At 37.9% G+C, this 23,020-nt stretch overlaps 1 protein-coding gene across 1 annotated transcript; it reads left to right on the top strand.

Annotated features, from left to right (window-relative positions):
* The first annotated feature begins 14,448 nt into the window (after positions 1-14,448).
* Positions 14,449-15,102, top strand: LOC141652929 (uncharacterized). The gene has a single exon (XM_074460551.1). The coding sequence runs from the start codon at positions 14,449-14,451 to the stop codon at positions 15,100-15,102; it is 654 nt and encodes a 217-aa protein (XP_074316652.1).
* Positions 15,103-23,020: the final 7,918 nt, after the last annotated feature.

Raw genomic sequence — 23,020 nt, 5'->3', positions numbered from 1 at the left:
TGAACTGTCTGCTACCACATGAAGCAAAACAAAGTTCTGAGGACTGGCAACTATTGGCCAACCCTGATGGCTTACTGCCTGGACTACAACACGAAATGTGAAGCCTGTCATAAGCATGCTCCAACTATTCATCAACAAACTAAGTTATTGCATCCAATCTTTACACCCTAGCCATTTGTGGACTGGGGCATGGCTACCCTAAAGCAAATGGTCAAGCTGAAATTAAATGAAAAGGTGGTCGTCAAAAAGAAAACAAAAAGATTGCCAAACTGGCCAAACTCCTTATTCATTGGTTTAGTGTTGTGAAGAAGTCATCCCTGCTAAAATCCATGTAGATATGGTTTGAATATCTTTGAAGCAAATATCAGCCTGACCCCAACAGATTGAAAAATCTTACATGCTCCAAACATTAGAAGGAGAAATGATCCCAAGATCTTGGAATGTAACACATTTGAAATTATTTCATGTATAAGAATCTATATCAGCCCTGAATCAGGTAAAAACTATATCTTTGCTATCAGTGTTTCAACCTGACGTGCTATCTGAAAAATTACGTGCTTCATATGTCCTATGTGCAATCCATGTCTATATATATATGCAACTAACCCAATTTCTCTTATTTTTTAATCCTGAACAATTATACATGATAAATGTTTATATGCATGAATATTCAGGATTGAGGGCTAGTCTACTGTACGTTTACATACTTTTTTAAAAATGCACTTAACTGTGCCTAACGAGTTGGTAACCATCACCGGATACAGTAAATAGCAGGACCAATCATGCATGAAATAATTGCCTGACCTGACTAAATTTGCTGCACATATCTACAACCGACTGGACGCAGCAAGACGGTGCAAGGGTGTTTTATCCCGACCAACAGTCTAGAAAGCCCTCCTGTCAGGCCAACTACCAAGCCCTCCAGTCAGGCAGGAGACATAAGTCCTCCTGTCAGGCCGGTTTTCCCACCCCTTCAACCACTATGGCAAAAACCATACATGGTTGAATTACTTACGTTGGCTTTAAATCGCAAGATAGGAGCAAACACTAAAAAAACAGGTTAACAGGTTTAAAGGTTTAAAGAAAGCAGGTTAACAGGTTTGAAGAAAACAGGTTAATTGGTTTAAATAAGACAGGTTAACAGGTTTGAAGAAAACAGGTTTAACAGGTTTGAAAAGAATGACAGGATTAAACAAAGCAAGCCTGAAAGATGAACTTTATGTCATTAATAAAACCCTTACCCTTTGGGGCGAAGGTAGCAAAATGTATATCTATCCTATCAGGGATAATCTCCCTGACTAGGACCAACAAAATATAAAATTATCTTTACAAGGACATTCCCCCGGGGCAAAAGTACAAAATGATTAATGATTCTACCAAGGGCATACTCTTTGGTTGGACAAAATAACATTGTTTGACATTTCTGCGAATGACATCCCTCTTGTCAGGGTTAGATACTAACACCGATAAGAAATTATTCCTCGCCTGACCGAGCGCCATAATTCCTCTTTCTCACAAAACATACTAGCCTTCATCGGCTCAGGATACTTTTCCAATATAATCCTTGTCTTACCCTGCCTTGTCGCAGCAATGAACATTGACTCACACACTCCGCGAATACACTTGATCAAAAAGCAAACATTACTGATTCATATGGTGGGGCAAAGACAAGCCAGGTCAATTGTACGTAGGCTACATGACTGAATCATACGTACATGGTAACATGCTGAATATACCGAGTAGGAATGGCAGAGGCATCAGTCAGATCAATTATCTTATCAATATCAGCTCCAGTACTGAAGACAGGCCAACCACCTGTGAACTTTCCTGCTTGACTTTGGCAAGCCCGGCATTCAAGTCTGCTATGCCAAAATTTACAATTTTGGTAGAAGATCTGAAGTTGAAGCCGTAGTAGCGCCTTAACATGCTTTGGAACCTTGAGAATCCTACAGCCTGCAAACAACGAAGAAAGCATTCCACCCTGCAGCAGAATGGCCACGACCTCTCAAAAAGAGGAAATTGCCAGGAAAGTAGTTACCCTTTCAAGGGGATAATAACTATTAGATAGCTAATCGTCAACTGCAAAGAAAGTATATCCTCATAAATATTTCTTGCTTTCCTTTGAACTAAACAGAATATGTGCAGGACAAGCAAAAGTTAGAGGATACTTACCACCGACGCATGTATCATAATTGAGATATGTCAGGTCAGGCCCAACCAAGTCGGCCCTGATACATACCGCCAGTCCACCCAGATGGGAGAATTTTCAGGAATCCATACGTCGGAATCAGCAGGAATGATCCCTTTACCCTTCAAAATTTTCTCAAACTCAAGTTTGAGACGATTGGGGAAAGAATGTTGTTCATTGAGGACCTCGATCGGCTCAAAGTTTTGTAGAATATGGTGACCTTATCAACAGCTAGAGCATGGGATGCATCTCCAAGAGTGATGGATTGATTTCTAAAAGATTCAGGCTTATTTTCAGGGTTTGGGACGAATGGTGTGCCAGGAGCAACAATAACCCTGGTTGATTTTCTTTTTACAACCATAGCCAGATTTTCTGGTAACTTCTGGGAAACTAGACGAAAGTTGAAGATAAAGTTCGAAGAAAGATTGGGAGAATTTTAGAGGAATTTATCAAGTTTTGGTGGATAATAAAGCATGAAGCGAAGAAATTATTTATAGACGGTAAAGATTGGGATTTACTGCAAATAGCCGTTTTCGTAAAGATAAAGCACGCCGAATCGTCCTGGAGAAGTTGTCAAAAGATAAAAAGTGAAGGTTATCTCCTTATTACTGGCCTGACCCAGCGATAATAAGGATATAAGGGGCAATTGTTGGGCCTGGAATTTCGCACTAATGACAGGATAGAATTCTACCCTGTCCTGACGATCAGGGCAGGACCGTTAGGGTAGTCCAAGTTTGGCACCAGTTGATGAGCCTGGACTCCCGCATCATCTTCAGGATCAAGTTCAACCCTGGCCTGACAATCATGGTGTTAGGATTTCAAGCCGCCAGGGTACAAGAAGACAGGCACCAGGCCGGAGAGGACAACGGTCTAGTGTAAGGTCAACATTTGACCAAGTCATGGATAATTATATATAAGATTTCTACAACATAAATATGGGCATTAAAGAGGAAGATTTGGTCATAAAGAAGGAGCATTATTAGGCATTAATTCGCAATAAAGACAACAATCAAGACAGCAATTAAGGAGGAATATTCAGTATTAAGTACAAAGATTTGGCAGCCATTCAGCTTGGCTATATAAGGAGCATTTGAAGATCATTTGGCAAAAAAAAGCATACTCGAACATACACAACACAACTTATCACATTACAAGCAAGACTATTATAATACTTAGAAAATATACTACTTTGTGCTCGTTATATATTATCCTCTTAAATCATAGTGAAATCCTCTCCTGACTTGGTGCCCGTGGTTTTTTCCTATTCAAGGGTTTTCCACGTACAAATCCTTTTGTCATGTTATTTACCTTATTTGCACTACTTTTATTATAATCAAGCCTGCCTAGGTACGATTACGATAACATCAAAATAGGATGATACTAGTTAGCCCCCATACTATTCTACCCTGGTCATATTTTCAGCCCTGCGCAAAATATAGGCAAAATAATTGGCGCCGTCTGTGGGGAAACTAGTTTATTAATCCTACAAGAAAGTTCACAAGATTTTCTCTTCTCACAAGTTTGAGAGCCTTGGGAAAAATTGATACAAGAGCTTCCATAACTCCCATTTCCAATGAAGAATTGCTAGATCCAAAAGAAAAATTACCAAAACAAGTCAAAGTTCCTTCCAATGATCATAATTATAACAAACTCCAGTGTTTTATAAGAGAATGCGTATTTCGAGGACATATTTGTCACAAAAAAAATTTTAAAGATAAGTTTTTCCTAGATCTAATACAAGTTTTGTAAAATGTTAACAATATAACTTAAAATTTCGGTACTTTTGGCTTTTATTCTATGTTGAATTTTCTTAATTCTAATAATTTGATGTTTTTAGGAAATGAAACCTTGAACTTCGAAAATTCAAGCCTGGCAGGGCAATCCAATCCTGATCGTGACAGGCTTCAAAGTCAGTTCTGGACAGTATCAGGGCAGGCCTCAACGTCATTACTAGCCTGGCCTTTCAGTTCAACCATGAACGACTGTACAAAGCCTGAGATTAGACACAAGGAGATTTGTATCACTCAACATGGTACATTCTCAGTGGAATGAGATCGAGGAAAAAAAAAAGTGAACAACATCAATGAAGAAAGAGCTCTCAAAAATAAAGTTTCTCGCTTAATCAAGCCTGACCGCCTTTAAAGATCCAATCAGGACAGACCAAACAGGGAATGCTGATCGACAGTATGACACCCAATAACACAAAAATAAATCATTAAAGGTATTAAGTAATATTCCTACATAGGTAAGTCGTATCCTTTACATATATTTTAAATAAATATGTCATCATGAGTACATATTCCAAGGTAGATATGAATTAAATATTTTTAGTAATAACCATATTACATATGATAGTTTTTGGACAGTCCTGATATGCCAGGGTCAGTCAAGCCGAACCTGACCTGGCTGATCAAGGAAAAATAAATCGACCAAGCCTGACTTGATTGACTTCTTGAAGGATGAATGAACCTGTCATGACTAGCCTGTCCTGACATGCTTAGATCTATTTTCATACTACTGTTATGAATCCGTACATGATTTCTTATTAACTTTTCCTTATTATATATCAAGCATATCTGCCTTAATATTAGAACCTTTGATCAATAGAATTTTTAATATTAACATGTTACACACATTACACAACATGAACGTTTGGAGACATAATCTATCCTGGCCTGCTAGTTAACATGGTTATGATTTATATAATTCATGTGTATCATTTATAAGCTATTTGTGATATCCTTGTAAGATATTTCGGTCCTGCCAAGTGTAACTTTATGTGACATGTTGTAAGTTTATGAGTTATATGGTGACCAACGGAGACATAACAGTCAGTCCTGAACGGATTAAAGCAATACTGGAGTTCCAATTACCATAACCAGTCAGGGACATCCAAAACTGACAGGCCGAATTCTGACCTAAACAAAAATCAGCCATGGACTGTTATTTTGAAACCTTAAAGCCTTCCGAGTCAGGTAAGTTTCTCACCTAGCAATTACAGTACCCAGTTAGGGCCACATATGTAGCATCATCCTGCATAGAAATAGATCAGGTATGAGTACCCTGACATGCATGTCCTAATAAGATCTCACTCCCCTGATTCTGTGAGGCCTGAATTAGTAAGTTTCTAAAAAAATATATATATATAAATATATATATGGCTTTGCTTGATCTCATTTTGATACAATTGAAGTATATGCTGATGTTATCACCTATAGGCTCAATATTGATACATCTTTGAAGTCTGTGCGGCAGAAACAGCACAAATCCACTCCTGAAAGAAATATAAACATCTACGAGGAAGTAAAAAAACTCCTGAATACGAGGCACCATTATTCAAGGATTAGAAGCTATATTTATCATCGTCTCCATTTTTATTGGCCAAGCCAGGCAAAACCCTTGCTGGTTTATCTCTCTCTCTCTCTCTCTCATTGACAATATTATGAGTGCCTAGTTAAAGTACAAGAAGGTCAGCAACATCATGTCTACGATGTAAGTAAAAAGTCTACTAGATACTGAAATGAGGTATGATTTATTTGAAAAATATGTTTTAGCTTTAATTATATCGTAAACCAAGTTGCGCCCTTATTTCGAGTGTCAGCTTATCATAGTCAAAACTAACCTACCCATAAAATCTGTCATGCGGAAGCCTGAACTGTCAGGCAGGATGGCCAAATAGTCAGTCAGCTTAGTACCTATGATATTACCTTTGAACCCAGGACAACAATTAAATCACAGGCCTTAGCAGACTTCGTGGCTGATTTTAGCCCTAACCTAGAACCTGACCTCGAAAAAGAAGTTAACCAATTAGAAGATAAGACCTCAGACCAAGAATGGACTTTGTTCATAGATGGGGCATCCAATGCTAGGGGGACAGGGTTAGGATTAGTGCTTAAATCACCACAGGGAGATATGATAGCTCAGGCTGTAAGCTGTGAGTTCAAGGCCACTAATAATAGAGCAGAATATGAAGCCCTGATAGCAGGCCTAAAGGTATGTCTAGACCTCGGTGTTCAAAACCTGATGGTAAAAACTGATTCACTTTTAATTGCTAATCAAATAAATGAAAAGTTACACAACAAAGGATTCAAAAATAATTTTAAGTTTAGAATGTGTTAAAAAAAAACTTTGCGCTAAGTTACATTCATTTGATATTGAGAAATACCAAGAGACCTGAATACCGCGGCTGGTGCTTTGGTCAGCCTTGGTTCAAATTTCACCCCTGCTATGATAAAGTACTTATTGTACATTTACTTAAACTTGCCATCAGCAAGCCTGAACAGGTGAATCCTGTCAATACTACAATGATTCATAGACTAAGCCTTATTATGATTGGTTCCTGTGAGATATACTACCGTAGGGCAGGCATAAGGCTAAGAGCATTTAGAATTAGAGTTATACCTATTTTGTTATCAATGACACGTTGTTTAAAAGATTTTAGGCTAAATCATACGTGAACTGTCTCCTACCACATGAAGCAAAACAAAGTTCTGAGGACTGGCAACTATTGGTCAACCCTGATGGCTTACTGCCTGGACTACAACACGAAATGTGAAGCCTGTCATAAGCATGCTCCAACTATTCATCAACAAACTAAGTTATTGCATCCAATCTTTACACCCTAGCCATTTGTGGACTGGGGCATGGCTACCCTAAAGCAAATGGTCAAGCTGAAATTAAATGAAAAGGTGGTCGTAAAAAAGAAAACAAAAAGATTGCCAGCCTGGCCAAACTCCTTATTCATTGGTTTAGTGTTGTGAAGAAGTCATCCCTGCTAAAATCCATGTAGATATGGTTTGAATATCTTTGAAGCAAATATCAGCCTGACCCCAACAGATTGAAGAATCTTACATGCTCCAAACATTAGAAGGAGAAATGATCCCAAGATCTTGGAATGTAACACATTTGAAATTATTTCATGTATAAGAATCTATATCAGCCCTGAATCAGGTAAAAACTATATCTTTGCTATCAGTGTTTCAACCCGACGTGCTATCTGAAAAATTACGTGCTTCATATGTCCTATGTGCAATCCATGTCTATATATATATGCAACTAACCCAATTTCTCTTATTTTTTAATCCTGAACAATTATAAATGATAAATGTTTATATGCATGAATATTCAGGATTGAGGGCTAGTCTACTATACGTTTACGTACTTTTTTAAAAATGCACTTAACTGTGCCTAACGAGTTGGTAACCATCACCGGATACAGTAAATAGTAGGACCAATCATCCATGAAATAATTGCCTGACCTGACTAAATTTGCTGCACATATCTACAACCGACTGGACGCAGCAAGACGGTGCAAGGGTGTTTTATCTCGACCATCAGTCTAAAAAGCCCTCCTGTCAGGCCAAGTACCAAGCCCTCCAGTCAGGCAGGGGACATAAGCCCTCCTGTCAGGCTGGTTTTCCCACCCCTTCAACCACTATGGCAAAAACCATACATGGTTGAATTACTTACGTTGGCTTTAAATCGCAAGATAGGAGCAAACACTAAAAAAATAGGTTAACATGTTTAAAGAAAACAAGTTAACAGGTTTAAAGAAAACATGTTAACAGGTTTGAAGAAAACAGGTTTAAAGAAGACAGGTTAACAGGTTTGAAGAAAACAGGTTTAACAGGTTAACAAGTTTGAAAAGAATGACAAGATTAAACAAAGCAACCTTAAATATGAACTTTATATCCTTAATAAAACCCTTACCCTTTGGGGGCGAAGGTAGCAAAATGTATATCTATCCTATCAGGGATAATCTCCCTGACTAGGACCAACAAAATATAAAATTATCTTTACAAGGACATTCCCCCGGGGCAAATGTACAAAATGATTAATGATTCTACCAAGGGCATACTCCTTGGTTGGACAAAATTCCATTGTTTGACATTTCTGCGAATGACATCCCTCTTGTCAGGGCTAGATACTAACACCAATAAGAAATTATTCCTCGCCTGACCGAGCGCCATAATTCCTCTTTCTCACAAAACATACTAGCCTTCATCGGCTCAGGATACTTTTCCAATATAATCCTTGTCTTACCCTGCCTTGTCGCAGCAATGAACATTGACTCACACACTCCGCGAATACACTTGATCAAAAAGCAAACATTACTGATTCATATGGTGGGGCAAAGACAAGCCAGGTCAATTGTACGTAGGCTACATGACTGAATCATACGTACATGGTAACATGCTGAATATACCGAGTAGGAATGGCAGGGGCGTCAGTCAGATCATTTATTTTATCAAGATCAGCTCCAGTACTGAAGACAGGCTAACCACCTGTGAACTTTCCTGCTTGACTTTGGCAAGCCCGGCATTCAAGTCTGCTATGCCAAAATTTACAATTTTGGTAGAAGATCCGAAGTTCAAGCCGTAGTAGCGCCTTAACATGCTTTGGAACCTTGAGAATCCTCCAGCCTGCAAACAGCGAAGAAAGCACTCCACCCTGCAGCAGAATGGCCACGAACTCTCAAAAAGAGGAAATTGCCAGGAAAGTAGTTACCCCTTCAGAGGGATAATAACTATCAGATAGCTAATCGTCAACTGCAAAGAAGGTATATCCTCTTAAATATTTCTTGCTTTCCTTTGAACTAAACAGAATATGTGCAGGACAAGCAAAAGTTACAGGATACTTACCACCGACGCATGTATAATAATTGAGATACGTCAGGTCAGGTCCAACCAAGTTGGCCCTGATACATACAGCCAGTCCACCCAGATGGGAGAATTATCAGGAATCCATACGTCAGAATCAGCAAGAATGATCCCTTTACCCTTAAAAATTTTCTAAACTCAAGTTTGAGACGATTGGGGAAAGAATGTTGTTCATTAAGGACCTCGATCGGCTCAAAGTTTTGTAGAAGATGGTGACCTTATCAACAGCTAGAGCAGGGGATGCATCTCCAAGAGTGATGGATTGATTTCCAGAAGATTCAGGCTTATTTTCAGGGTTTGGGACGAATGGTGTGCCAGGAGCAACAACAACCTTGGTTGATTTTCTTTTTACAACCATAGCTAGATTTTCTGGTAACTTCTGGGAAAATAGACGAAAGTTGAAGATAATGTTCGAAGAAAGATTGGGAGAATTTTAGAAGAATTGATCAAGTTTTGGTGGATAATAAAGCATGAAGCGAAGAAATTATTTATAGACGGTAAAGATTGGGATTTACTGCAATTAGCCGTTTTCTTAAAGATAAAGCACGCCGAATCGTCCTGGAGAAGTTGTCAAAAGATAAAAAGAGAAGGTTATCTTCTCATTACTAGCCTGACCCAGCGATAATAAGGAGATAAGGGGCAATTGTTGGGCCTGGAATTTCGCACTACTGACAGGATAGAAATCTACCCTGGCCTGACGATCAGGGCAGGTCCGTTAGGGTAGTCCAAGTTTGGCACCAGTTGATGAGCCTGGACTCCCGCATCATCTTCAGGATCAAGTTCAACCCTGTCCTGACAATCAGGGTGTTAGGATGTCAAGCCGCCAGGGTACAAGAAGACAGGCACCAGGCCGGAGAGGACAACTGTCAAGTGTAAGATCAACATTTGACCAAGTCATGGATAATTATATATAAGATATTACAACATAAATATGGTCATTAAAGAGGAAGATTTGGTCATAAAGAAGGAGCATTAATAGGCATTAATGCGCAATAAAGACAGCAATTAAGGAGGAAAATTCAGCATTAAGTACAAAGATTTGGCACTTGGCAGCCATTCAGCTTGGCTATATAAGGAGCATTTGAAGATCATTTGGCAAAAGAAAAGCATACTCGAACATACACAACACAACTTATCACATTACAAGCAAGACTATTATAATACTTAGAAAATATACTACTTTGTGCTCGTTATATAATTATCCTCTTAAATCATAGTGAAATCCTCTCCTGGCTTGGTGCCCGTGGTTTTTTCCCATTTAAGGGTTTTCCACGTACTAATCCTTTTGTCATATTATTTACCTTATTTGCACTACTTTTATTATAATCAAGCCTGCCAAGGTACGATTACGATAACATCAAAATAGGATGATACTAGTTAGCCCCCATACTATTCTACCCTGGTCATATTTTCAGCCCTGCGCAAAATATAGGCAAAATAATTGGCGCCGTCTGTGGGGAAACTAGTTTATTAATCCTACAAGAAATTTCACAAGATTTTTTCTTCTCACAAGTTTGAGAGCCTTGGGAAAAATTGATACAAGAGCTTCCATAACTCCCATTTCCAATGAAGAATTGCTAGATCCAAAAGAAAAATTACCAAAACAAGTCAAAGTTCCTTCCAACGATCATAATTATAACAAACTCCAGTGTTTACTAAGAGAATGCGGATTTCGAGGACATATTTGTCACAAAAAAAATTTTAAAGATAAGTTTTTCCTAGATCTAATACAAGTTTTGTAAAATGTTAACAATATATTTTAAAATTTCGGTACTTTTGGCTTTTATTCTATGGTGAATTTTCTTAATTCTAATAATTTGATGTTTTTAGGAAATGAAACCTTGAACTTCGAAAATTCAAGCCTGGCAGGGCAATCCAGTCCTGATCGTGACAGCCTTCAAAGTCAGTTCTGGACAGTATCAGGGCAGGCCTCAACGTCATTACTAGCCTGGCCATTCAGTTCAACCATGAACGGCTGTACAAAACCTGAGAATAGACACAAGGAGATTTGTATCACTCAACGTGGTACATTCTCAGTGGAATGAGATCGAGGAAAAAAAAAGTGAACAACATCAATGAAGAAAGAGCTCTCAAAAATAAAGTTTCTCGCTTAATCAAGCCTGACCGCCTTTAAAGATCCAATCAGGACAGACCAGACAGGGAATGCTGATCGACAGTATGAAACCCAATAACACAAAAATAAATCATTAAAGGTATTAAGTATTATTCCTACACAGGTAAGTCGTACCCTTTACATAACTTTTAAATAAATATGTCATCATGAGTACATATTCCAAGGTAGATACGAATTAATCATTTTTAGTAATGACCATATTACATATGATAGTTTTTGGACAGTCCTGATATGCCAGGGTCAGTCAAGCCTGACTTGATTGACTTCTTGAAGGATGAATGAACCTGTCATGACTAGACTGTCCTGACATGCTTAGATCTATTATCATACTACTGTTATGAATCCGTACATGATTTCTCATTAACTTTTCCTTATTATATATCAAGCATGTCTGGCATTATATTAGAACCTTTAATCAATAGAATTTTTAATATTAACATGTTACACACATTACACAACATGAACGTTTGGAGACATAATCTATCCTGGCCTGCTAGTTAACATGGTTATTATTTATATAATTCATGTGTATCATTTATAAGCTACTTGTGATATCCTTGTAAGATATTTCGGTCCTGCCAAGTGCAACTTTATGTGACATGTGGTAAGTTTATGAGTTACATGGTGACCAAAGGAGACATAACAGTCAGTCCTGAACGGATTAAAGCAATACTGGAGTTCCAATTACCAAAACCAGTCAGGGACATCCAAAACTGACAGGCCGAATTCTGACCTGAACAAAAATCAACCATGGACTGTTATTTTGAAACCTTAAAGCCTTCCGAGTCAGGTAAGTTTCTCACCTAGCAATTACAGTACCCAGTTAGGGCCACATATGTAGCATCATTCTCCATAGAAATATATCAGGTATGAGTACCCTGACATGCATGTCCTAATAAGATCTCACTCCCCTGATTCTATCAGGCCTGAATTAGTAAGTTTCTAAAAAAAAAAATATATATAAATATATATATGGCTTTGCTTGATCTCATTTTGATACAGTTGAAGTATATGCTGATGTTATCACCTACAAGCTCAATATTGATACATCTTTGAAGTCTGTGCGGCAGAAACAACACAAATCCACCCCTGAAAGAAATATAAACATCTACGAGGAAGTAAAAAAACTCCTGAATACGAAGCAACATTATTCAAGGATTAGAAGCTATATTTATCATCGTCTCCATTTTTACAGGCCAAGCCAGGCAAAACCCTTGCTGGTTTATCTCTCTCTCTCTCTCTCTCTCTCTCTCTCTCATTGACAATATTATCAGTGCCTAGTTAAAGTACAAGAAGGTCAGCAACATCATGTCTACGATGTAAGTAAAAAGTGTACTAGATGCTGAAATGAGGTATGATTTATTTGAAAAATATGTTTTAGCTTTAATTATATCGTAAACCAAGTTGCGCCCTTATTTCGAGTGTCAGCCTATCATAGTCAAAACTAACCTACCCATAAATTCTGTCATGCGGAAGCCTGAACTGTCAGGCAGGATGGCCAAATGGTCAGTCCAGCTTAGTACCTATGATATTACCTTTGAACCCAGGACAGCAATTAAATCACAGACCTTAGCAGACTTCGTGGCTGATTTTAGCCCTAACCTAGAACCTGACCTCGAAAAAGAAGTTAACCAATTAGAAGATAAGACCTTAGACCAAGAATTGACTTTGTTCATAGATGGGGCATCCAATGCTAGGGGGACAAGGTTAGGATTAGTGCTTAAATCACCACAGGGAGATATGATAGCTCAGGCTGTAAGCTGTGAGTTCAAGGCCACTAACAATGAAGCAGAATATGAAGCCCTGATAGCAGGCCTAAAGGTATGTCTAGACCTCGATGTTCAGAACCTGAAGGTAAAAACTGATTCACTTTTAATTGCCAATCAAATAAATGAAAACTTACACAGCAAAGGATTCAAAAATAATTTTACGTTTAGAATGTGTTAAAAAAAAAAACTTTGCGCTAGGTTACATTCATTTGATATTGAGAAATACCAAGAGACCTGAATACCGAGGCTGGTGCTTTGGTCAGCCTTGGTTCAAATTTCACCCCTGCTATGATAAAGTACTTATTGTACATTTACTTAAACCTGCCATCAGTAAGCCTGAACAGGTGAATCCTGTCAATACTGACAATGATTCATAGACTAAGCCTTATTATGATTGGTTCCTGCGAGATATACTACCGTAGGGCAGGCATAAGGCTAAGAGCATTTAGAATTAGAGTTCTACCTATTTTGTTATCAATGACACGTTGTTTAAAAGATTTCAGGCTAAATCATACGTGAACTGTCTCCTACCACATGAAGCAAAGCAAAGTTCTGAGGACTGGAAACTATTGGCCAACCCTGATGGCTTACTGCCTGGACTACAACACGAAATGTGAAGCCTGTCATAAGCACGCTCCAACTATTCATCAACAAACTAAGTTATTGCATCCAATCTTTACACCCTAGCCATTTGTGGACTGGGGCATGGCTACCCTAAAGCAAATGGTCAAGCTGAAATTAAATGAAAAGGTGGTCGTAAAAAAGAAAACAAAAAGATTGCCAGCCTAGACAAACTCCTTATTCATTGGTTTAGTGTTGTGAAGAAGTCAACCCTGCTAAAATCCATGTAGATATGGTTTGAATATCTTTGAAGCAAATATCAGCCTGACCCCAACAGATTGAAGAATCTTACATGCTCCAAACATTAAAAGGAGAAATGATCCCAAGATCTTGGAATGTAACACATTTGAAATTATTTCATGTATAAGAATCTATATCAGCCCTGAATCAGGTAAAAACTATATCTTTGCTATCAGTGTTTCAACCTGATGTGCTATCTGAAAAATTACGTGCTTCATATGTCCTATGTGCAATCCATGTCTATATATATGCAACTAACCCAATTTCTCTTATTTTTTAATCCTGAACAATTATACATGATAAATGTTTATATGCATGAATATTCAGGATTGAGGGCTAGTCTACTGTACGTTTACGTACTTTTTAAAAAATGCACTTAACTGTGCCTAACGAGTTGGTAACCATCACCGGATACAGTAAATAGCAGGACCAATCATGCATGAAATAATTGCCTGACCTGACTAAATTTGCTGCACATATCTACAACCGACTGGACGCAGCAAGACGGTGCAAGGGTGTTTTATCCTGACCATCAGTCTAAAAAGCCCTCCTGTCAGGCCAAGTACCAAGCCCTCCAGTCAGGCAGGGGACATAAGCCCTCCTGTCAGGCCGGTTTTCCCACCCCTTCAACCACTATGGCAAAAACATACATGGTTGAATTACTTACGTTGGCTTTAAATCGCAAGATAGGAGCAAACACTAAAAAAACAGGTAAACAGGTTTAAAGAAAACAGGTTAACAGGTTTAAAGAAAACAGGTTAACAGGTTTGAAGAAAACAGGTAAACAGGTTTAAAGAAGACAGGTTAACAGGTTTGAAGAAAACAGGTTTGAAAAGAATGACAGGATTATTTGTAAATGACTCAACTTGGACCTGGAAGACTATTTGTAAGGTGAAGGAGCAGCTTAAACATGGATTCATTGATAATTGTTGGGCTCCTCATCAAAAAGGTTATACAATTAGCCATGGATATGAATGGATTATGGGAACAACTCCTACTCAGCATTGGACAATAATAGTTTGGAATGAATGGAATGTGCCCAAACATTCCTTCAATTCATGGTTGATAATGCAGGGTGGATTGAATACCAAAGCCAGGCTCTTTTCGTATGGATGCTGTCAGGATGACCTGTGTATCCTGTGTGCAGAACAGGCTGAAACTAATGAGCATCTATTTACTGAATGTAAATTCAGTTGTCAAGTTCAGAAATATGTTGAAGATTGGATTGAACGTCCTTTCCCCACTGATAGTGAGCTGCTGAATGTTTCTGATAACAGCATGAAATGGAAGGCTCTAGCCTTGGTGCTCTCGTGCTACAGGTACATAGTTTGGCATCAACGCAATCTTGCTCGAACTCAGTTCAGTGTTGCCAGGCCTGTGCTAGTGGCAGAACGGATGAAGATGGTGGTCCAACAACAAATTCGCAAATTTACTGATCAAAGAGGAGGACAAAATGAGTTGAATGCAAGGACTTGGATCGGTTTCTGTTAATAGGAATGCTTTGTTTCTATTTGTAGAAAGCTTTTTGGTCCTTTTGTAATTGGATATGTCTTTTTAAAATATATATATATATACTCACATTTCACCTAAAAAAAAAGAATGACAGGATTAAACAAAGCAAGCCTGAAAGATGAACTTTATATCATTAATAAAACCCTTACCCTTTGGGGCGAAGGTAGCAAAATGTATATCTATCCTATCAGGGATAATCTCCCTGACTAGGACCAACAAAATATAAAATTATCTTTACAAGGACATTCCCCCGGGGCAAATGTACAAAATGATTAATGATTCTACCAAGGGCATACTCCTTGGTTGGACAAAATACCATTGTTTGACATTTCTGCGAATGACATCCCTCTTGTCAGGGTTAGATACTAACACCGATAAGAAATTATTCCTCGCCTGACCGAGCGCCATAATTCCTCTTTCTCACAAAACATACTAGCCTTCATCGGCTCAGGATACTTTTCCAATATAATACTTGTCTTACCCTGCCTTGTCGCAGCAATGAACATTGACTCACACACTCCGCGAATACACTTGATCAAAAAGCAAACATTACTGATTCATATGGTGGGGCAAAGACAAGCCAGGTCAATTGTACGTAGGCTACATGACTGAATCATACGTACATGGTAACATGCTGAATATACCGAGTAGGAATGGCAGGGGCATCAGTCAGATCAATTATCTTATCAAGATCAGCTCCAGTACTGAAGACAGGCCAACCACATGTGAACTTTCCTGCTTGACTTTGGCAAGCCCGGCATTCAAGTCTGCTATGCCAAAATTTACAATTTTGGTAGAAGATCTAAAGTTGAAGCCGTAGTAGCGCCTTAACATGCTTTGGAACCTTGAGAATCCTCCAGCCTGCAAACAACGAAGAAAGCATTCCACCCTGCAGCAGAATGGCCACGACCTCTCAAAAAGAGGAAATTGCCAGGAAAGTAGTTACCCTTTCAGAGGGATAATAACTATTAGATAGCTAATCGTCAACTGCAAAGAAGGTATATCCTCTTAAATATTTCTTGCTTTCCTTTGCACTAAACAGAATATGTGCAGGACAAGCAAAAGTTACAGGATACTTACCACCGACACATGTATCATAACTGAGATACGTCAGGTCAGGCCCAACTAAGTTGGCCCTGATACATACAGCCAGTCCACCCAGATGGGAGAATTTTTAGGAATCCATACGTCAGAATCAGCAGGAATGATCCCTTTACCCTTCAAAATTTTCTCAAACTTAAGTTTGAGACGATTGGGGAAAGAATGTTGTTCATTAAGGACCTCGATCGGCTCAAAGTTTTGTAGAAGATGGTGACCTTATCAACAGCTAGAGCAGGGGATGCATCTCCAAGAGTGATGGATTGATTTCCAGAAGATTCAGGCTTATTTTCAGGGTTTGGGACGAATGGTGTGCCAGGAGCAACAACAACCCTGGTTGATTTTCTTTTTACAACCATAGCTAGATTTTCTGGTAACTTCTGGGAAAATAGACGAAAGTTGAAGATAAAGATCGAAGAAAGATTGGGAGAATTTTAGAGGAATTGATCAAGTTTTGGTGGATAATAAAGCATGAAGCAAAGAAATTATTTATAGACGGTAAAGATTGGGATTTACTGCAATTAGCCGTTTTCTTAAAGATAAAGCACGCTGAATCGTCCTGGAGAAGTTGTCAAAAGATAAAAAGAGAAGATTATCTCCTCATTACTGGCTTGACCCAGCGATAATAAGGAGATAAGGGGCAATTGTTGGGCCTGGAATTTCGCACTACTGACAGGATAAAATTCTATGGTGGCCCGACGATCAGGGTAGGTCCGTGAGGGTAGTCCAAGTTTGGCACCAGTTGATGAGCCTGGACTCCCGCATCATCTTGAGGATCAAGTTCAACCCTGGCCTGACAATCAGGGTATCAGGATGTCAAGCCGCCAGGGTACAAGAAGACAGGCACCAGGCCGGAGAGGACAACGGTCAAGTGTAAGGTCAACATTTGACCAAGTCATGGATAATTATATATAAGATTTCTATAACATAAATATGGTCATTAAAGAGGAAGATTTGGTCATAAAGAAGGAGCATTAATAGGCATTAATGTGCAATAAAGACAGCAATCAAGACAACAATTAAGGAGGAATATTCAGCATTAAGTACAAAGATTTGGCAGCCATTCAGCTTGGCTATATAAGGAGCATTTGAAGATCATTTGGCAAAAAAGGCATACTCAAACATACACAACACAACTTATCACATTGCAAGCAAGACTATTATAATACTTAGAAAATATACTACTTTGTGCTCGTTATATTATTATCCTCTTAAATCATAATGAAATCCTCTCCTGGCTTGGTGCTGGTGGGTTTTTCCCATTCAAGGGTTTTCCACGTACAAATCCCTTTGTCATATCATTTACCTTATTTGCACTACTTTTATTATAATCAAACCTGCCTAGGTCCGATTACGATAACATCAAAATAGGATGATACTAGTTAGCCCCCATACTATTCTACCCTGGTCATATTTTCAGCCCTGCGCAAAATATGGGCAAAACAGAAGGCATACTCGAACATACACAACACAACTTATCACATTGCAAGCAAGACTATTATAATACTTAGAATATATACTACTTTGTGCTCGTTATATTATTATCCTCTTAAATCATAGTGAAATCCTTTCATGGCTTGGTGCCCGTGGTTTTTTCCCATTCAAGGGTTTTCCACGTACAAATCCCTTTATCATATTATTTACCTTATTTGCACTACTTTTATTATAATCAAGCCTGCCTAGGTACGATTACGATAACATCAAATTAGGATGATACTAGTTAACCCTCATACTATTCTACCCTGGTCATATTTTGAGCCCTGCGCAAAATATGGACAAAACTATTGGCGCCGTCTGTGGGGAAACTAGTTTATTAATCCTACAAGAATGTTCACAAAATTCTGTCTTCTCACAAGTTTGAGAGCCTTGGAAAAAATTGATACAAGAGTTTCCATAACTTCCATTTCCAATGAAGAATTGCTAGATCCAAAAGAAAAATTACCAAATCAAGTCAAAATTCCTTTCAACGATCATAAGTATAACAACTTTTAGCGTTGACTAAGAGAATGCAGATTTCAAGGACATATTTGTCACAAAGAAAATTGAAAGATAAGTTTTTTCCTAGATCTAATACAAGTTTCGCAAAATATAAGCAATATATCTTAAAATTTCGGTACTTTTGGCTTTTATTCTATGGTGAATTTTCTTAATTCTAATAATTTGATGTTTTTAGGAAATGAAACCTTGAACTTCGAAAATTCAAGCCTGGCAGGGCAATCCAGTCCTGATCATGACAGGCTTCAAAGTCAGTTCTTGACAGTATCAGGGCAGGCCTCAATGTCATTACAAGCCTGGCCATTCAGTTCAACCCTGAACGGCTGTACCAAGCCTGAGATTAGACACAAGGAGATTTATATCACGCAATGTGGTGCACCCTTAGTGGAAAGAGACCGAGGAAGGAATAAAGTGATCAACGTCAATGAAGAAAGAGTTCTCAAAAATAAAGTATCTCGCTTAATTAACCCTGATTGCCTTTAAAGATCCAATCAGGACAGACCAGACAGGGAATGCTGATCGACAGTATGAAACCCAATAACACAAAATAAATCAATAAAGGTATTAAGTAATATTCCTACACAGGTAAGTCGTATCTTTTACATAACTTTTAAATAAATATGTCATCATGAGTACATATTCCAAGGTAGATATGAATTAAATATTTTTAGTAATGACCATATTACATATGATAGTTTTTGGACAGTCCTGATATGCCAGGGTCAGTCAAGCCTAACCTGACCTGGCTGAACATGGAAAAATAAATCGACCAAGCCTGACCTGATTGACTTTTTGAAGGATGAATTAACCTGTCATGACTAGCCTGTCCTGACATGCTTAGATCTATTATCATACTACTGTTATGAATCCGTACATTATTACTCATTAACTTTTCCTTATTATATATCAAGCATGTCTAGCATGATTTTAGAACCTTTGATCAATAGAATTTTTAGTATTAACATGTTACACACATTACACAACCTGAACGTTTGGAGACATAACCTATCATGGCCTGCTAGTTAACATGGTTATGATTTATAATTCATGTGTATCATTTATAAGTTACTTGTGATATCCTTGTAAGATATTTCGGTCCTACAAGTGCAACCTTATGTGACATGTGGTAAGTTTATGAGTTACATGGTGACCAAAGTAGACATAACAGTCAGTCCTGAACAGATTAAAGCAATACTGGAGTTCCAATTACCAATACCAGTCAGGGACATCCAAAACTGACAGGCCGGATTCTGACCTGAACAAAAATCAGCCATGGACTGTTATTTTGAAACCTTAAAGCCTTCCGAGTCAGGTAAGTTTCTCACCTAGTAATTACAGTACCCAGTTAGGGCCACATATGTAGCATCAACATGCATGGAAATAGATCAGGTATGAGTACCCTGACATGCATGTCCTAATAAGATCTCAGTCCCCTGATTCTGTCAGGCCTGAATTAGTAAGTTTCTAATATATATATATATATATATATATATATATATATATATATATATATATATATATGTATATATATGTATATATATATATATATATATATATATATATATATATATATATATGTATATATATGTATATATATGTATATATGTATATATGTATATATATGTATATATGTATATACATATATACATATATATACATATATACATATATACATATATACATATATACATATATACATATATACATATATATATATATATATATATACATATATATACATATATATACATGGCTTTGCTTGATCTCATTTTGATACAATTGGAGTATATGCTGATGTTATCACCTATAGGCTCAATATTTTTTTTTTGGTGAAATGTGAGTATATATATATTTCAAAACTTTATCTAATTACATAACCAAAGAATTAGAAACAATGAACATCATCGTCCCCATCAACAGAATCCCAAATAAGTTCTTATCTCCAAATTAGTTTGTCCACCTCTAAGATCAGTAAGTCTACGAAGTTTCTGTTGGATTATCTTCTTCATCCGTTCTGCTACAACTACAGGTCTCAACACATTGAGCTGGATTCTCGCTTGATTCCGTTGTGACCAGACATAATATCTGTAAGTAGTCAATACCACTGCTAAAGCTTTCCATTTCATGTTGTTTCGATTAGCATTTAGTAATTCATTGACAGTGGGAAAAGGTCGATCAATCCAGTATTCTACACATTTTTGTACTTGGCAACTGAATTTGCATTCAGTGAAAACATGATCAATAGTTTCAGAATGTTCAACACATAAAAAGCACATATCATCCAGACAGAAACCATAGGCATAGAGCTTAGCTTTAGTATTAAGACCTTCTTGCATTATCAGCCAGGAAATGAATGAGTGTTTGGGCACATTCCAATCGTTCCACACAATTTTCGTCCAGTTCTGTGTAGGATATGTCCCCATTAGCCAGTCATAGCCATCACCAATCGTATACCCTTTCTGGTGAGGAGTCCAGCAATTATCAGTGAAGCCATTCTTAATCTTCTCCTTCACCTTACATATAGTCTTCCAAGTCCAAGTAGAATCATTTGCAGGTGTGTAGTCATGCCAGTTTGCTCCTTTAAGGTAGACACTATCAACCCATTTAATCCAAAGTCTATCAGACTTCGTATAAATCCAACTCACCAGTTTTCCAACTGATGCTATGTTCCCTATAGGCTCAATATTGATACAACTTTGAAGTCTATGTGGCAGAAACAACACAAATCCACCCCTGAAAGAAATATAAACATCTACGAGGAAGTAAAAAAACTCCTGAATACAAGGCAATATTATTCAAGGATTAGAAGCTATATTTATCATAGTCTCCATTTTTTACTGGCCAAGCCAGGCAAAGAAAAACCCCTGTAGGTTTATCTCTCTCTCGTTGACACTACTATCAGTGCCTAGTTAAAGTACTGGAAGGTCAGCAACATCCTGTCTACAATGTAAGTAAAAGTCTACTAGATGCCGAAATGAGGTATGGATTACTTGAAAAATATGTCTTAGCTTTAATTATGTCATGTGCTAAGTTACGTCCTTACTTTGAATGTCACCCTATCATAGTCAGGACCAACTTACCCATAAAATCTGTCCTACGCAAGCCTGAATTGTCAGGTAGGATGGCCAAGTGGTCGGTTCAACTTAGTACATACGACATTTCCTTTGAACCCAGGACAACGATTAAATCGCAGGCCTTAGCAGACTTTGTGGCTGATTTCTGCCCTAACCTGGAACCTGACCTGAAAAATGAGGTTAATCAATTAGAAAATAAAACCCCAGACGAAGAATGGACTTTGTTCATAGATGGGGCATCTAATGCCAGGGGGTTAGAGTTAGGACTAGTGCTTAAATCGCCATAGGGAGACGTGATAGCTCAGGCTATAAGCTGTGAATTCAAAGCTACCAATAATGAAGCAGAATATGAAGCCCTGATAGTAGGCTTAAAGGTATGTCTAGACCTCGGTGTTCAAAACCTAAAGGTAAAAACTGATTCACTTTTAATTGCTAATCAGATAAAGGGAATTTATACGGCTAAGGATGCAAAAATGATTTCTTATTTAGAATATGTAAAAACTGGGGCATGGCTACCCTAAAGCAGAAGGTCAAGCTGAAATTAAATGAAAAGGTGGTCGTAAAAAAAACATTTTAAAAAAAAATTGCCAGCCTGGCTATACTCCTTATTCCTTGGTTTACGGGTGTGAAGAAGTCATCCCTGCTTAAATCCATGTAGATATGGTTTGAATATCTTTGAAGCAAATATCAGCCTGACCTCAATAGATTAAAGAACCTTACATGCTACAAACACTACAAGGAGTCCTCATTTCAATATCTTGGAATGACATCCACCTAAAATCACAATCATACTTGTGGTAATTTCTGCCTTGCATGTTCTAAGTAAAAACTCCAAACATACTCATCTGAATGTGTGCTATGCCGTGCCCTTTCTTGAACATGTTACGTGACAATGTGCATTATTTTCTTGTCTACGTGTTTGCGTTTCACATGCTGGATGTTCTAACCAAATTTGTTTTACTTGAATCCTGAAAAAAATTATACGTGAATTGTTATTGCATGAATAAAATCTTCAGGATTGAGGGCTCCTCTACTGTACACCAGACTTCCCATTTATGTACTTTTTAAAACTTTTGCACTTAACTGTGCCTAACGAGTTGGTAACCATCACCGGATACAGTAAATAACAGGACCAATCAGGCATGAAATAATTGCCTGACCTGACTAAATTTTCTACACACATCTACAACCGGCTGGACGCAGCAAGACGGTGCAAGGGTGTTTTATCCCGACCATCAGTCTAAAAAGCCCTCTTGTCAGGCCGAGTACCAAACCCTCCAGTTAGGCAGGGGACAGAAGCACTCGTGTCAGGCCGGTTTTCCCACCCCTTCAACCATTATGGCAAAAACCATACATGATTGAATTACTTACGATGGCTTCAATTGCAGGACAGGTTCAAAAATCTAACAGGTTAACAAAATAAAGATTTTAACAGGTTAACAGGTTTGAAGAAAACAGGTTAACATGTTTGAAGAAAACAGATTTAACAGGTTAACAGGTTTGAAGAAAACAGGTTAACAAGATTTGAAAAGAATGACAGGATTGAACAAAGCAAGCCTAAAAGACGAACTTTATATCATTAATAAAACCCTTACCCTATGGGGCAAAGGTAGCAAAATGTATATCTACCCTATCATGGATAACCATCCTGACCAGGACCAACAAATTATAAAAATTGTCTTAACAGGGACATTCTCCCTGGGCAAACGAACAAAATGATTAATGATTCT

Source organism: Silene latifolia, chromosome 1 (genome assembly GCF_048544455.1).
Source record: "Silene latifolia isolate original U9 population chromosome 1, ASM4854445v1, whole genome shotgun sequence".
Lineage (NCBI taxonomy): Eukaryota > Viridiplantae > Streptophyta > Magnoliopsida > Caryophyllales > Caryophyllaceae > Silene > Silene latifolia.
This window is presented reverse-complemented; position numbering and strand designations above follow the sequence as displayed.

What these genes read in the sequence shown, in the direction of transcription:
- LOC141652929 (XM_074460551.1), top strand. Translation starts at nt 14,449, where the DNA reads ATGACAGGATTATTTGTAAATGACTCAACTTGGACCTGGAAGACTATT.